This window comes from Lepisma saccharinum, chromosome 20 (assembly GCF_977018435.1).
Source record: "Lepisma saccharinum chromosome 20, izLepSacc3.1, whole genome shotgun sequence".
In the NCBI taxonomy this organism is placed as follows: domain Eukaryota; kingdom Metazoa; phylum Arthropoda; class Insecta; order Zygentoma; family Lepismatidae; genus Lepisma; species Lepisma saccharinum.
In genome coordinates this window covers 17659140-17673222 of record NC_139248.1, presented here as the reverse complement: position 1 = coordinate 17673222, position 14083 = coordinate 17659140, and the positions used below count along the sequence as shown (strand labels likewise).

The following is a 14083-nucleotide window of genomic DNA, read 5'->3' as shown; positions in this document are numbered from 1 at the left end:
AGGTGCCGTGGCTTGCCGCGAGTTGATAGCTTCCTGGAGATGAGGCCTTGCTCGAAAAGGTTTATTATCCTTCACAATTGAAAATACACATGTTGTTGGATCCCTTACCTATCCTATACATGATACATATGATCTCATTGTTCACATATTCCACAATACCAACACTGCCCATTTCATATGCATATTTCGGATTTTCGTGATGGTCCCCCATTCTCGCAAAAAGAAAAGTTGCCATGACTTATGCCCCAATCCTCGTATATATGGTGCACTCAACCTTAATTTGTAATTATTATTTATCCATACGTGATAAGATATTCAAAGTTGTTGACCTTCGTGGCGGAGTGGTTGTTAGCACAGCGTGCTACGACGACAGGGTTCCTTGGTTCGAATCCCTGCCTGAGAGTGGCTGTTCATTGTGAGTGTCGCTTCGCCAATTTCATCGTGTCATCGCTCATTCCCTTCTTCGCGATGTGCCAAAAGTGGCAGAAAAGCTAAGTAAAATAAACCAAAACAATTATCACCAATCTTCATCGTCGCGATTAACGAAAAGTGACAGAAAAGAGGCACCAAATAAGAAAATTCAAATAAGATAAGTTTGTAAGTCTACTTTATGCTCAGAAAGGCTAATGGGGACGGGATCTACAGTTTAAAGTGGACTCCGAACCTCCATGTGGTTCTACTGGGTTCGAACCCTAGACCTCTTGATTACAAGGTTACGACATATCGGGGAAGCCGATAAAATATTGAAATTTGATTTTCAAAAACATATGCTTCCCATTTTTGTGAATTCACAACAGACGGTGCAAAATTGTAAGTTTTACGTTAACATCCGACAGTGCATGATACAATTATTAATTATAAATCTTAAAAGAAAAAAAAGGACGCATAGTCTTAATACATGTTACTCTGGCGGTTGGCATGAAAATATCGAAGGCAGGGATTCCTCATGTATTCACAAAAAAGAACACCTCTGCCCAAGTAGGACTCGAGTGGGCTCGGCCAATAGGCACGTCAGAGGGAAAGTCAGTGAATGGAGGGGAAAATGCAGTTGGAGCTACCAGCCATTTGCATCAGCGCGCACTGTTCTTCTCTACTTTTATGCTCCACAGATTCATAAGACAAGAATGTAGCAGGAGGTAATTTGATTAGATTGTTGAAAAATCATATATGACAGTAGAAAGCTTCCAAATATTTCTGTTACTACTAGGTTTAATTTTGTGAATATATAAAGATTTCAAGCTTCTATTTAACAGCCATAGATGGAAGTCGAAGAAAGAACTAATTATACGGTCAACAAATAGTTTAAAGAATCTTAAAACAAAATTTAACGGAATGTTCATAAAGGAACATAAATTGTTTCCTAAAATATGGAGTAGAAAATGTAGCTTTCGATAAATGTGTTTATGTGCATTTATTATATTAAGCTGACTCAAGAAGAATTGTTAGTAAAGATTTGCCATATTTACAAGTTTCCGCCTTGTAATGAATATGTTTCCTCTGTTAAGGACAATTAAATTCCCTGAATAATTTTCAACACTTAGCAAACTTCATTACATTTAATTATTTCTGTATCTGTTATTTTGTATTTTAAGGTTGTATATGCTAAGGTTCATAGTCCAAAATAGAAATGTCAAAACCAAAAGGACTAGGATTATTCCTACCAGTGATGCAAAGCGTCGATGAAGTGTTGCCTATATTTATTTTGCGTACAAAAATCAGAAAAAAAATATAAAATTGACATGTTTTAATATTCACGCAGTGGGGGCGATTAGCGGAGCAAGGGGACACTTGTGCCCCCTCTCCTACTACTTTCTGCTCCACACTGTAGCCTCCTAATACTAAGCCTTTTCTACCAAGACAAAGCAAACTGCCATTGCTCCCCCTCCTCCATCATTGTTGGCATCCAAGGCCGCCACTGCCTTCCACCTTCAAAAATGTTGCTAAAGAAAGACATTTGACGCTTGGCCTTGAGCCGCGTCTATTCACCCAATAGGTTCAGGGTAGATGGGTTGACGCTTGACCTTGAGTCGCCTCTACTCGTGCTACAGGTTCAGGGTGGATGAGTAGTCGCTTGACCTTGAGACGCCTCTACACGTGCTAAGGTTGAGGGTGGATGGGTTGACTTGACCTTGAGTCGCCTCTACTCGCTCAACAGGTTCAGGGTGGATGGGTTGACGCTTGACCTTGAGTCGCCTCCACTCGCTCAACAGGTTCAGGGCGGATGGGTTGACGCTTGACCTTGAGTCGCCTCTACTCGCTCAACAGGTTCAGGGCGGTTGGGTTGACGCTTGACCTTGAGTCGCCTCTACTCGTGCTAAGGTTGAGGGTGGATGGGTTGACGCTTGACCTTGAGTCGCCTCTACTCGCTCAACAGGTTGAGGGTGGATGGGTTGACGCTTGACCTTGAGTCGCCTCCACTCGCTCAACAGGTTGAGGGTGGATGGGTTGACGCTTGACCTTGAGTCGCCTCTACTCGCTCAACAGGTTCAGGGCGGTTGGGTTGACGCTTGACCTTGAGTCGCCTCTACTCGCTCAACAGGTTCAGGGCGGATGGGTTGACGCTTGACCTTGAGTCGCGTCTACTCGCCCAACAGGTTGAGGTTGGATGGGTTGACGCTTGACCTTGAGTCGCCTCTACTCGCCCAACAGGTTGAAGGTGGATGGGTTGACGCTTGACCTTGAGTCGCCTCTACTCGCTCAACAGGTTGAGGGTGGATGGGTTGACGCTTGACCTTGAGTCGCCTCTACTCGCCCAACAGGTTGAGGGTGGATGGGTTGACGCTTGACCTTGAGTCGCCTCCACTCGCTCAACAGGTTGAGGGTGGATGGGTTGACGCTTGACCTTGAGTTGCCTCTACTCGCTCAACAGGTTGAGGGTGGATGGGTTGACGCTTGACCTTGAGTTGCCTCTACTCGCCCAACAGGTTGAGGGTGGATGGGTTGAAGCTTGACCTTGAGTTGCCTCTACTCGCTCAACAGGTTGAGGGTGGATGGGTTGACGCTTGACCTTGAGTTGCCTCTACTCGCCCAACAGGTTGAGGGTGGATGGGTTGACGCTTGACCTTGAGTTGCCTCTACTCGCTCAACAGGTTGAGGGTGGATGGGTTGACGCTTGACCTTGAGTTGCCTCTACTCGCTCAACAGGTTGAGGGTGGATGGGTTGACGCTTGACCTTGAGTTGCCTCTACTCGCCCAACAGGTTGAGGGTGGATGGGTTGACGCTTGACCTTGAGTTGCCTCTACTCGCTCAACAGGTTGAGGGTGGATGGGTTGACGCTTGACCTTGAGTCGCCTCTACTCGCCCAACAGGTTGAGGGTGGATGGGTTGACCTTTGACCTTGAGTCGCCTCTACTCGCTCAACAGGTTGAGGGTGGATGGGTTGACGCTTGACCTTGAGTTGCCTCTACTCGCTCAACAGGTTGAGGGTGGATGGGTTGACGCTTGACCTTGAGTTGCCTCTACTCGCCCAACAGGTTGAGGGTGGATGGGTTGACGCTTGACCTTGAGTTGCCTCTACTCGCCCAACAGGTTGAGGGTGGATGGGTTGACGCTTGACCTTGAGTCGCCTCTACTCGCTCAACAGGTTGAGGGTGGATGGGTTGACGCTTGACCTTGAGTTGCCTCTACTCGCTCAACAGGTTGAGGGTGGATGGGTTGACGCTTGACCTTGAGTTGCCTCTACTCGCCCAACAGGTTGAGGATGGATGGGTTGACGCTTGACCTTGAGTTGCCTCTACTCGCTCAACAGGTTGAGGGTGGATGGGTTGACGCTTGACCTTGAGTCGCCTCTACTCGCCCAACAGGTTGAGGGTGGATGGGTTGACGCTTGACCTTGAGTTGCCTCTACTCGCTCAACAGGTTGAGGGTGGATGGGTTGACGCTTGACCTTGAGTTGCCTCTACTCGCCCAACAGGTTGAGGGTGGATGGGTTGACACTTGACCTTGAGTTGCCTCTACTCGCCCAACAGGTTGAGGGTGGATGGGTTGACGCTTGACCTTGAGTTGCCTCTACTCGCTCAACAGGTTGAGGGTGGATGGGTTGACGCTAGACCTTGGGTTGCCTCTCTCGCGCAAACGGTACAGTTTAAAACGTCAAAAATTCGGCATATGAAGAACTTTGTACCCTTAATTGTGTGTAAGTGTTGTATGTTATGTAGTTGCGCTGCTTCATTACACTAAATCGATGTTTATTTTCCTTCCAGTTGCAGTGGTAGTGGCGTTCTTCATCTGCTGGGCCCCTTTTCACGCCCAACGCCTTCTGGCCATTTACGGGAAAGGAGACGGGGCTCCATCTAACTTCATGCTCACGATGTACAACACTCTGACCTACATCTCTGGCATTTTTTACTACCTTTCTACTACGGTCAACCCAGTTCTCTACCACATCATGTCCAACAAGTTCAGAGAAGCTTTTAAGGTACGTTTCTATTTCAACCGACGCAATAGGATGTTCAAATGTGTGTTTTAGTATCCTGGTGGTTATGCTTCCACAATTCACAAGAGTATGGACGTGTTTGCATCCATGCCATATTTTTCGTGAACTAATGGTGAACGCTGTACATTTTAAATATGTTTACAAATCTCCCGCGAAATTCTCCATCAAAATACGCCAAAGAGCACAGTTCACTAGCACAATATTTTATGCTAAAGGTGTAGAAAGTTTTAAGCGGCTCTGGGGCTCACTCAGGATCAAATCAATCGGTACCTGGGGCAACCCTGAAGGGGGGGGGAGATCAAAAATGTGTGGACTCCTAACCTCACATCCCTTAAATGTGCCTCCGTGGCAAGGTGCTATATGCACGGGGAACTTTACCGTTCATTTGTTGGCAGTGTGCTTAAAAAAAATCATCGGTTTTGCTTTCGATTTTATTGGCAATATCTCAACGCACGAAATAACACTTGCATCAAATATATTCACATTTGAAAGCCGGCATCGGTAGCGGAGTGGTTATCACACAGTGTGCTACGTCGCATGTGGTCCTGGGTTCGAATTCCGGCCTGAGTATGAGTGTTCGTTCTAAGTGTTCCTTCATCAATTTCATTACATCATCACTCATCCTCATTTTCGCGATTAGCTAGAAGTGGCAGAAAGGCGAAGTAAAATAAACCAAATCAATCAATTAATTTATTTTTAAAAATACTATGATACTCGCTTGGCTATATGATTAATTCTCATGCCTGTCAGGTTTGAAAATTTACCATTGTTGGCAGGCATAATAGAGTCTAGTTGGAAATGGGGAGTCTCTGCCCCCTGGGCATAGAAGTCGCCAGAGGGGTCCGACGGGTTACTAGAGCACCCCTTGTATTCAGTTTAAAACCCCTTTTCACACCCCAATTTTATCTTAAGAGCAATAATAGCGAGAATAATGAATCCAAATACAGGATGATTATAAAAATGTTAACACTATATGGGAAATAGAAAATATACTACTCACCGTCTACGTTTACTTCTTTGATTGAATTATATTGAGCAAATAGACAGTCACACACTAAACATACTGTATAAAACACCAAACACGAATGAATTTTTGTCATTGCAGCAAAGTTTCCTCGTTTAAGCAAATCTTCTATTTCCCATATAGTGTTAACATGTTTTTGAATCACCACGTACATATTGCTATAATATGATCTGCTTCTTCAATTTAGGTAGCTGTAGACATGACTTCTTTTTTAAAAAAATATAGTAATAACCAACAATTCTCTTTCAATCAGTAACGGTCAATTTTCTTGTCTTTTTCTAAAGTCATTAATGTATTTTGTTTATTTATTATAACTATATTTTTATGGTTTGTTCACAGTGTGTCATCTTTTCACACCTATGTCAATTTCACTTACTTGTAGTTAAATATATAGTTATATAATTTACTTGACTGCTGGCAAAGAAATTGCAGACAAAGTTAGATAAATTTAGCTATACTTAATAAAAATAACCTATACAAACACCACACCCAGTAAGAATAGAAATAAATCACATGTTACATAGAAATTTCAGCAAAAATGCAGGACCAATCAGGACTCGAACCTGTGTTTCCTGCATACCATGTCGTTTCCCAACCTACCTCTATCCGGATTCGAGTCCTGGTCGAGCCTGCATTTTTGCTGTGTGTCAAGCAGAAGGTATTTTTTACATATGTATAAAACAAAGGTAAAATAATTAAAAAGCAAGGAAGACAAACTAAAAGATCATTTCTGATTGCTTCAATAGTAAGAAAGTTCAAGTGTAAATAGAAATCTGGAAGAATATTTCTTCAAAATTTTGTCCATTACTCTTATTATCCAAGATATTTAAAATAAATTAATAGCTTATTCGATGACAACTTGTTTCGATGTTGTTTAACTGTAGGTTTCGACATTCATTACTGTATTCGTAAAATAAAGATTCCAATATTATACCGTATGCAGATAATATTCTTTGAGCAACCTGTTAATTCGATAGACCTTTGTACAGAAATGATAACTAACTTTATGCGAGAAAATAAAGCTTATGTAATCAATGTTCATGCAGTGTTTTTGTCAAGATATGACGTGAATGTGGAAATTATATTAAATGTTTATAATTTTATGTCATTTATAGCTCAAAATTGGAGGACTTTTTATTGTAGAAAATGAATAATTTTCCACCACGTTTATAGAGCCATCTTTTGAGAAAATAATAGAACTACACATTTTATTGTGAAATTAAGGCAATGAATATGTTATTGTTTTCTGAAGAAACTAGACGTGATGTGTATAAGTGGATTTCATTTTTGGAATCAGCAGCATACTGAAATTATTAAGAGACGACAATCGGCTCCGAGACATCCAAACTCATGTCGAGCGGTGTAATAGACTGGGCATGCGTATTCTAACACTGGCCTTATCATTATCAAGCAAATAAAAGTATTCGCAGTATTCATCTTTCTCCATCCTTTAATTAGGGTGCCCATATTTAAATTAGATTTTATCACTATTACTTTAACATGATGAATAGTTTGGTATCAATCTATTTGTCACAGTTTGTTGTTCCTTACAGCATTTTTACCTACAGGTAGTCCACCCAAATTATAATTGAACACAGTGTATTGTGTTTTATTTGTAAATTTGGTTTTATTAATGTCAAATTCGCTTTAATCTACATTCCATTTCATCTGCATTCTACATCATATTTTAATTTTCTAAAATTATCCAAAGTTGTGTCTTAACTTTCTAATAAAAGTTGTGTGTTAATTTTCTAAAATTGTCCAAAGTTGTGTGTTAATTTTTTTAAATTATCCAAAGTTGTGTGTTAATTTTCTAAAATTATCCTACGTTATGTGGTTTCCATATTACATATATTACATTACATTAGTTACTTGCGTGTGTAAAAAAAGTAACAAAATTTCTTATATTGTGTTGCTGTTTTATTACTATTATTGATTGCTTATACACCATCAGAATTTATTATTATCAAATAGGACTGAGCCGATATCGCTTTGAACCAATACCGATACTCTTAACCGATTCTCACCGATACCGGTGCTTGGAAACTGTAACAATTAACATGTGTTCAAAATATTTATTAATATTAGCGTATAAGTAACCATTTTCAATTATAAGTGAATTTATCAGTTTGATTCAAAATATTTAAGAATTACAAAATAATATAAAACTATCTGTTATGTAATCACAAAATACAGTTTTTTCACACAATCCTGGGGCAAAAAAATTAACGTGGACAGACAATTTGGCATAATTTTCAGGATAATTAGTTAAAGTGTGCAATGCAACGTGCCACCACTCGTAACTCTAGGGTATGGAGATCCGAATTGGCAACACACCGCTCCTTGCCCCGGCTGGTCAGTTGGGAGCACCAGCTCTCATCCAGGGTTCGGGATTAAGACGATCCACATTCCTCCAGGAAGGAAACCACCGAATTACGACACGTGACAGTAAATAAAATTCAAATACTTTATAATTAAAATGTCCAAAATCTTTAATCACGAATCGCGCGCGTACATACTGATTCGTACAAGTTAAAAGTTATAATTTGTTGGGTCATGCACGCTCGCAGGCAGTGACAAGCAATTTATTTAACACGAGAGTCCGCGCACCGCCTTCACAGTTAATAGCAAGACCTCAACTGCCTACCTCAAGCGCGAGGCGCAGCATAACAGATTGTTCTAACTTACAATACAAACTCATAACATAAAATAACACAAGAAAAACTGGTAATTTATACAACACATCAATGTTAATTGTGGTTGGAAACAATTAAAAATGCCAACGTGGAAGTTTTTACATCGCCAAGAACACGAAGCGTGGTTCCCCCACTCCTAACATAAACAGCCAATAGAAAAACGATATTTTATTGAAAACGAGGGAGAAATACTTTGCTATAATATTACAATGTTAAACTATATAGAAATAACTAAACTGATTTTATCAAATAAATCATATTTGCCCTTGTACATAAAAATGATTAAATAAAGATATAGTTTATAACGAAGATAAATTACTTCAATCTTGTACATTGTTGAACAAAAATCGATATTAAGAAGAGATGTATTTAACTTGTGCTTAAACAATGAAAACGTTGCATATATTATTTGGGATAATTATTAGCCTATAAATTCTGAATAAATGTTGCAAAAATACGCGAATAATATTATAACATAAGATAAAACGTAAATATATACATGAATTATAAAAACAATTAAGTATAAATAATTTAATCCAAGTTCTTAACTTGAAAGTATACGAATAAGATAAATGACAATATACAACTTAAATCTGCCTAACATGGCGGTCGTTACAAGTGGCGTGCACCAATTTTGCGGGCCCTGTGAAAGACGAAATTGCCGAAAGAGTATCGGCTGGATTTTGTTTACCGGTAGCGGCAGATACTCTCTGATACCGATGTCACTGGTATCGGTGGACACCAATATATCAGCATCGTTACCGAGTTGACTTATTGTTTTAAGTCCACTCAATGCACAGATAGGCTAATTCGGACTGGTCCTATGTAGTTTAAAGGGGGATCCGAACCACCTGATATCGAACCTCGAACCCCTTGAGCATCGGCATCGACACAGCCCTAGAATAAACATTATAGTTTTAATATGTGCAGATCAACAAGATACACCGTGTAGTTATACGAGTTCGATTTTATTTGATATGATTTGTTTCATTTTACTTCGCCTCTTGTGCAACTTTTGGATAATTTGCAAAGATGGGGGTGAGTGATGATATGGTGAAATTGATGAATGGACACTCACAAACACCCATGTCCAGGCCGGGATTCGAACTCGGGACCCCTGGCGTCGTAGAACGATGTGCTAACCACTCCGCCACGGGGCCGGCTGATACGGGATCGAAATCAATAATTGAAGCATAGGTACTCCCTCACTCCGAGTAAGAAATAATTTAGAGATTTTTTTTTTTCCCAATGAAGGACGCATCACACCCTTCATAGTTAGCGTCCTACCTGCCCCTACGCACCCTGACAAACAGGGGTGCGAAATTGGAGCAATGGACAAGAAATGATAAGGTGAAGTGGTAACAGAGGGAGAGAAGACGATCCTGGGTCGGCCATATTGAAAACATGGCTGCTCTCTCGAAAGGCATGAACTCAACGATAAAGGCATTCTAATTTTAAACCTTTGCATCCCTCTGATCAGGGGCGGCTCAAGATTTTTGGCGCCCCCTATACTTTCAACCCTTACCCCTCCCTCCTATATTTCTACCCTGGTTCTTCTACTTCCTACCTTCCTCTAATAAAAACATGACTATGTTATACACAGATTACGGTTTTAACGACAAAAGATAGCCTTATTTCAAAAATACATTAGTGTTACTGTTAAAGAACACGTCTATTGTAGGTATGTGCTTGTATAATACGTACAAAATGACATTACTATCTTAACTTAAATTGCTACATCATTTTGCAATGCGCTTATTATGTAATGCAGTAGTACCAGCTTCTATCAATTCTTGTCTACACTAAATCCAACTCTTTTTATAACAAACAGCCACGCACCCAACGGAGGAACATAGTGGTTCGGATCCCACTAAAAACTGTAGGTCCACTCCCGATTACCCTTTCTGTGCATAAAGTGGACTTAAAATGGACTCAAACACACAAATAGCCACGTTTATGTAATCAGAAATAAGGTCTATCGCGCTACCCCGATTGCAACGCCCCCATTTGTGATGTCCAGTGGCATCATAGATGGCGACAAAAGCAAGTGTTAGATGTTAAGTGGACAAAAGTAAGCACCACCAACTCACTTTTTATGAAATTCATTAAGTAATTTGAAATGTTTTCTTCCTGTTTGACATACTATTTAAAGACGACGATTAAGCTGCGCTAAATAAATATTATAAAGCCTTTTTATAACAACGCACTGTATGTACAACAAAATGCGTTTTAATAAAAGTAAGTCCGGCTCGATGTAATGAAATTTGCCGAAGTAATCGTCCAGTGAAAACTTTGATGAAACACGCAACTTGAGGTTGTCACTCCGATCGCGCAGTGGTAGCGTCTTCGCCTCAAGGTAGATAGAGATTAGGTAAAGCCATCCGAAGATTGCCGATCTTGCACGAACGCGTGACGTCAGCAGAGAGTGAGCTCGGCTCAAGCAGACGGCCCCTAGCATTTATATGGGAGATTCAGAGAGCGAAAGTATATTATTACTTTTAGGAGGGGAAAATTATTAATTGTCATCCTCCAAGATGGTATTGAGGCATCCTTTTAATGATTAGTAACATAATTGAAAACGCGCTACTTTTAAAAGGGGACAAATTACATGTGAAAAAATGTATTTTGAAAATCCATATTCCTGAAACTTTCTGACCGATGCGCTACAAAGAAAGTTGCGTGTTCTCCTTTAGAATTTTCATTTTACAAATCGTAATATAATTTTAACAAAAACGTGACATGCTAAAGAAGAATGAAAGAGTTTTAAAAAATAATTGATTAATTGACTTAGTTTATTTTACTTCGCTTATCTGTCACATATGGCTAATCGCAAAGATGAGGATGCGTGATGATATGATGAAATTGAAGAAAGGAAAGTAGACCATGCCCGGGCGGGGATTCGAACCTGGGGGCCCTTGGCATCGTAAAGTGTTGTGCTAACCACTTCGCCACGGAGGTCAGCATTACAAGGAAATAAACAGAAAATGACGATCATATGGCATCTACGTTTTAATATGCGAGAAACATTTGCGAGGAGGTTATTGAAGTAACAAATAATTATTACTAGACGTTGTGATGAAAATTATTAATATATCTGAAATATCGAGAGTTGACCTTGCAGTCTCTAAATGTACTTTTAGGGTTACGTAAAACCTTTACTCAAAATTGCTAGTGTAAATTTATAAGCTATTAAAATTTAAAACTTATTCCTGTTCGAAAAAAGAAACTGCCAAGTCAAATTAATATTTCGTATCAATACATATATTTTTCTTTCATGAGGCCAGGACAGTATTTGGAGGAGACTGTGGCTTGGGAAGGCTATAGCCCCGGATCTCGAACTGCAAAGGGGCTTCCAGTGGGAAAACATCGTCCAGAAGAAGGGGCGAAATGATTCTTTTTAAATGGCTCAAGAATACAAAGATATAAGTGGACATTTGACAAGCTTAGTCTAAAACTTACAACTGAAATCGTACATACGCGCGTGTGTGTGTGGGGGGGGGTGGCTACGTGAGGTAACACAGTGGAATATGATTCACAATACTAAAATTAAAATAAATATGTGGGAACAATAGAAATCAAAATATGTTGTAGCTAGTGACTGCGCAATAGAAAAGATGGAGGGGTAAATCATATTTTCCCGGGGCAATCATGTTTATTATTCCGTTACATACGACACAAAAATGCATATTTTGGCTAAAAGAGCATTCATTCATTTATTTATTTTTGTCGTTATACTGGGGGCAGATAAGAGAGAGAGAGAGAGAGAGAGAGAGAGAGAGAAATTCTCCTGCCCCCCCCCCCCTTGTAGTGTGGTCACTGTCTATAGCTATGCTGGAGAAGATTGCACCAATTAATACGTTATTAAATAAAACAGATACTTTTAAAACTTTTAATCAAATTATTTGTGAACTATGTTTAAATTTAGAGAGAGCACATACCTATTTAATTTAATTTGGATCAGTTAACTTCTGAAGCCTGCCATTTCCGAGCCTTCTTCCGGTGTAACTGCACTGCCCTTTGATCCCTAGCTGCTGCGTTCAGGTGGCGGAACGAGCAGAATACTAATTAAAACAAATATGTGACAAATATATATAAAAAAAACAACGTGTTGAAGCTATTGACGGCGCCAAAGAAAAGACAGAAGAGAAACGTGGAGAGTGCAGTGATATTTTACGGGAAGTAGTCATCACGTTTATTACACCCTTACATTTACATACAATATTAAAATGTTCTGCTTTTAGATCTCGCACAATGCCTTTTTCACAAAAATGGGCAATCCCGCATTTTTTATAACAATCTTGTCTTTTCGTTTACTTACGCAATTACCGACTGGAAAGGCTGTGATATTTTAGATTTCTTCCGTTAGTTTTCTGATAATAGTTTTCACAACTTTCCATAGCATTTAGGCATGAATTCAGTTGACAAGAACAAAATAATCTTATTTTAAAACATAGAGCAAAAAGAAATCCAACGCGCTTAAGTTAAAACTCCCTTATATTGGAAGCCTGGAGAGAACAAAACAGGGGTTCCTTCGTAACACGATTTCTTGAAAACCATTTTACACATTTGAATCAACTTTGTGATAAATTGATTAGAAAGGATGAATATTAACAGTAAAAGTTGTAACTTTTCCCCTGTTACTATATTTTAGAAGATATTCGTTGTCAAATATCTCAATATTTGCATAAAGAACCAGCCTTTTCCGCGCCGAGCTTCTCGATGATGACGTCATGTATCCACGGACAACTGCGCATACGATCTGCGCCGCCGAACGAGCACCCCCTGTCTTCGCCTTGTAATCAAGGGGTCCAGGGTTCGGATCCCACTTTAAACTTTAGGTTCAGTCCCGAATAGCCTTACTGTGCATAAAGTGGACTCAAAACATCAAATCAATCAATGAATCTTTGTATGTATGCGCTTTTTGTGACAATTATGATCCTGCCTGAATTTTCAACCCTTGCTCCGCCTCTGAGTTAAGTATAAAACAATACTCATCTTCATGATTTTTGTTTATTTTTGTTACTGCAGCTACTAAAACCAAGAGTCGTCTTCGCGATTAGCTAAACATACAAAAAAGCGAAGTAAAATCCTTGAAACTAAAAGCAAGAGTACATTTTTAGTAGATGATGTACACAGACCTTCACTTGACACCCATTGAAATAATTATAAATTGGCTATTTATTCTTCTCTCTTTTGCAATTCTTCAAATGTACCTTCTTCCTGCTTCCTCACTCGTAGTCTTGTAGTCCCGTTTCGCCTAATCCCCTTATGACCTGGACACCATTTTAGGCCTTTTGCCAAATCCCATTTTGTCTAAACTGGATGAAAGGGAAATATTTCAAAGGTTGTGTTACGTTAATTAACCATTACATGTCACGACTGTGTGAATTAAGATTTTTGCTTTGGGGGGATGCATATTTGTGGTTTTATTTGGGGAGTTAGTTTTCTTTTGTAAACAAATTTGTATATTTGTTACCAGTCAGTAAAGTAAACTATTACCATGCGGTTGTAAGTACCTACGAACAGTGGCGTAGCAAGGGGGGCGAAGTGGGCGACCTCCCGGGGCCTCGCGCCTCATGGCATTGATACAAAAAAATGTATTAACAGAAGCGAGGGGGAAAGGGCTCATTTTTTGTAGGCAATAAAATTAAAACATTCTGTTTTTATCTGGCTTTAAATTTTTGTTAAACGTTACAATACGTCAAATCAAGGGCGAAACATACAGGCGGCGGGCTCTAAGCCTAAGGGGGTCCTGAAAATGTAAAAATTAGTGTCATATTTCTCATGTGATACACTTACGCAAAAATTCACGATAACTTGCGTGGACATTTTTACCCATTTATTATTTTCTCGAATAAAAAGCAATTTGTCTTGTCCTTTCTTCTTTCTCTCAACCTTGCACTCCCGATTTTAATATGTTAACAATA

The 14083-nt window shown here is 39.7% G+C and overlaps 1 protein-coding gene across 2 annotated transcripts in view; it reads left to right on the top strand.

Annotated features, from left to right (window-relative positions):
* Window positions 1-14083, top strand: part of LOC146003748 (pyrokinin-1 receptor-like) — a 172439-nt gene that overhangs the window by 143178 nt on the left and 15178 nt on the right. For both annotated transcript variants that reach the window (XM_083142151.1, XM_083142150.1), the window contains exon 2: window positions 4204-4418. In XM_083142151.1, coding sequence (XP_082998277.1) covers window positions 4204-4418 — 215 coding nt within the window. The remainder of the gene's footprint in view (window positions 1-4203; window positions 4419-14083) is intronic.